The sequence below is a fragment of the Buceros rhinoceros genome, unplaced genomic scaffold, assembly GCF_000710305.1.
Source record: "Buceros rhinoceros silvestris isolate BGI_N320 unplaced genomic scaffold, ASM71030v1 scaffold22720, whole genome shotgun sequence".
NCBI lineage: Eukaryota > Metazoa > Chordata > Aves > Bucerotiformes > Bucerotidae > Buceros > Buceros rhinoceros.
In genome coordinates, this window is record NW_010388251.1 from 58034 (window position 1) to 61672 (window position 3639).

The window sequence follows — 3639 nt, forward strand, 5'->3', positions numbered from 1 at the left end:
GGGGGGGCTGTTACCTGTCTGGAGCCAGCTCTCCGTTGGTTTTCCCCTGCACTGGGTCCTCCTTGTACATCCGTGTGCCATAGAAGTACCAGTACAGGGCACCGCTGCTGTCCTCACCCAGTGGCTCCACGCGGAGGCTGTCGGCGTCCAAGCCCTGTGCCCACCAGGAGACCCCCACCAGACGGTGACAAATTGAAAAGCAGCCACATTGTCACACAAAACATGATGACACCCCTCTGCAAACACCTCCCTCCCTCTATCCCTCCCCACCATGCCACAGCAGCAGTACAGCTGCTCCTCTGGGTCGAGCTGGGAAAATGTTACTCCAGGGGGAAGGCAACATTCACTCTCTGTCCAGGGAGGGATTTAGATTGGCACCTCTAATTTGAATGGCCTCTCTCATTTTAACATTTCATCTCTGGTGCTCCTGACAGGGAAGGTCTAATTAGCACTGGCAACAGTCACGCACAGCCCTGAGAAGCTCCCTCCCCCCTCCGCAACACCACCCTTCCCCCAGCTCCCCAGTACACTTCAGTCCCATCTTTTCATCTCACACCATCCCTCAGCAAGGCAGCCTCGGCTCTCACAGCCCTGCCATTACTGTTGGAGCATCTCCAAATTCACTCTTCGCAGGAAGAGTAGCCAATGAAGCCAATTTACTTAGCGACTCCTGTGATACGAATACATCTGTGCAGGACAAGGGGCCCAACAACAGTCCTGAGCGCTTGCCTTGCGTTGTCTGCAAGGCAAGGGAGGTCATGGGGAACTGCTGACCCACTGTACCACTACCAATCACCTGGCCTTAAAATACACTTAATAGCATCAACCCTTTCCTTCCCAGGAAGACTCACTGATCTGGCCCAGCTCCTGCGGCCACACCATTTCCCCCTTCCCTGCTACCCCAAGCACCTTGAGGAGGTCGAAGACATCATCTGCATCGAGGCGGTAGTCACAGAGGCGGTGCAGGATCTCCACCCGGGTGCGCAGGGGGAGCTCCTGGAAGGTGGACTCTCGCAAGGGATTGGGTTTCCCTTCCTCCAGCTCCCAGCGGTAGTTGATGATGTCCTCCAGGTAGCTGTGAAACGTCTGGGATCTAACCAAGGAAACAAAATCCCACACACTCACTGTAGTTCGCCGTGCCAGAAACACCGGGTGCAGCTAAGCAACTTGAACAAATACAACACAGAGACAGCTAACGCTTGAAGGAAAACTGTGCCCCACAACAGCAGTGGTTAGGTGCAGCTCTGGAACTCAGGTTCCCAAAACACAATAATCTCGTTGCAACACCAGAATTTCACAGTATACACATAGAGCTTGCAGGACTCAGCATTACTGTTAATCGCTTTCCAAGCTGAAAGAACAAGCTAAACACGAACCCAACTCAGCATCATTCCCTTTCTGTCCCAACGGGCAGTGCTTTGTGTTAGCACCAGCATTGACCCTTTGCTAAAATAGGACACAGCAAAGCCGACAAGTCTGATTCCCTTACACCTCTCCTCATTTCATACAGAGATCGTCGTCTTCAGCTTTCCATTTGCTCCTCACATTTGCCATTGCCAAGCCCTGCTCCTCTCTCTGCCTCTTAAGTAGTTTTCCATGCCCTGGTTGAATCTTTCCATAATTGACCATCTCCTCCCCACTTTGCTGCTGTATGCTTCTCAGTGCTGTTGTGGCCCCTATTCTCCTCTCCCTCCACCCCCAAGGTGCTGTCACTTCCTGCCTGTTCCTCCCACCAGTGGCTCTGCCAGGACAACTGCACAGCATGGTTAATGCCACACAACAAGTCTCATTCTCAACATGGATTCAGCCCAGAGGACCCTCTCATCTCTAGTCTCCCAGATGATAAGGCTGAACACTCAAGCTCTTCATAAACATTGCTACTAAAATGATCTTTCTCATTTTCTAGCCCCCTTTAATTCTCAGCTCTTCATCATACAACCCAGGAAACACACACTTCTTACCCTCATCTGGTGTTGAGGGTAAATGTCTCTATCTGACACACATTAGGCTAATGATGGAGCTTAAGGCTAAAGGAACTCCTGTCTATATTTGAATGAGACTTAAGTCCTTTTTTCTTACTCCTGAAAATATCAGGGGAGGGAATGAAAAAGGGCTGGTGAGGCCGTGTGTCCCGAAACAGAAAACTTTCTTAAGATCTGTCCATATCACTTTGATTCCTGAGACTTGCCAGGCTCTCTCAGCCTGCCTGACTTGCGTATACCGAGCACAGCAAAGGGGGACCCTCATATTCCCCCAGTCATTCTTGCACACACGGGAAGTCCATATGCCAGCAAGAACACCACTGGGTACACGTTTCCACAAGCTCTCAAAAAAAGCAGCTCAACTTGATAGGTTTTTGGCACAAAGGGATTACTCTATATGATTAATGGAACTGTGCCAGCAGTACAGAATTGCATTTGCCTTAGAAATTGCTATCTACTACAAAAGCCATTATTTTTTAACAAAGACATAGAGGAGAGCAATCCAACTGAAGAAAGATTGTTAAAAGTCAACAAGAAGTTAGCTATTAAACAGAAGGCTTCACATGTTTGGTAAAGATTGGATGTCTTTGCAAGGACCGTGACTGGACAGTGACTGCAAGAAGGAAGGAACAGATGCCACATGATTCCTCAAGCCATGTCCACCTGGCAGCATTCCCCTTCCTCCTAAAGTGGGTAGGAGTTGAGGCTACAACCCTGCAGATCACTCCCCACCAGCCTGCTTCTTTCTGACGTCAAATGCGAGCTGACCTCCCAGAGATATCTCCTCTCACCAGCTGAGTGTTACCAGCCCTTCAGTTGTATTTCACAACAGATGCTTGAATGTACCTGGATCTAGTGTCTTCTGCAGCCTGGAGTTTGTTCTTCTCTGCATGACACAAGCAAAGCATCAGTGTTTCCAAGCATCATTATTTTGCCCCACTGATATCAGCAGTCGAACAAATGCAACTTGAAACAGTTCCCTAGACTTTCAAAGTTCAGTCAACAAAGGATTGATTATTTTATGAAATTTTGTGCTGCCTCAAGGACTAATTTTAGGGTAAAAACTACACCCACCATCTCTTTTTTTTAAAAATACAATATTCAGTTCACAGTACACCTACCTGAAGTACCTATTCATTCCCACGGTGCCTTCCTCATGTATCTCCAGACTCAATCCAACTTTCAGCAAGAACTTCAACTTGGAGAAAAGTGCAATACTAGATTCTCTTTATAGACTTTTCATTTTTAAGAGTGCCATTTGATCACACATGGCTTAAATGTAAGATATTTACTGAATCCATCGGATTAAAATGAAAAAAAGAAAGACAGCTTTCAGAATACAAATAGTGATGAGAACATCCTTTCCTCAAAGCAGCAAAGCAACACCTGTGCTTGGTCCACTGCAGAAGGGGAATGACTGTAAGTTCTCAGAGAATATCTGAGTTTCAGCCCACCAAGTTCAGTTCAACTCTGTCAGAGCTCAAGGCAGAAGATAATTTCATCAGATATGATACAGAGGCTCTGGCTATTTCAAATAAAATTGACTGGAAAAATAGTGGCATGGGATGCCAGGAAGAAGCAACAAAAGTAATGAGTTTATCTGCTCCTATTTTTCTGACTAACTAGTTTCCTACCAAAAAAAAAAAAAAAAAAAAAA

At 47.0% G+C, this 3639-nt stretch overlaps 1 protein-coding gene across 1 annotated transcript in view; it reads right to left on the reverse strand.

Moving 5' to 3' along the window:
* The window catches only part of CECR2 (cat eye syndrome chromosome region, candidate 2), a 44380-nt gene that overhangs the window by 23750 nt on the left and 16991 nt on the right, over nucleotides 1-3639 (reverse strand). Inside the window, exons 2-3 of the mRNA XM_010145349.1 lie at nucleotides 910-1093; nucleotides 15-154 (exon numbers count right to left, since the gene is read on the reverse strand). Coding sequence (XP_010143651.1) covers nucleotides 15-70 — 56 coding nt within the window. The 5' untranslated portion in view covers nucleotides 71-154; nucleotides 910-1093. The remainder of the gene's footprint in view (nucleotides 1-14; nucleotides 155-909; nucleotides 1094-3639) is intronic.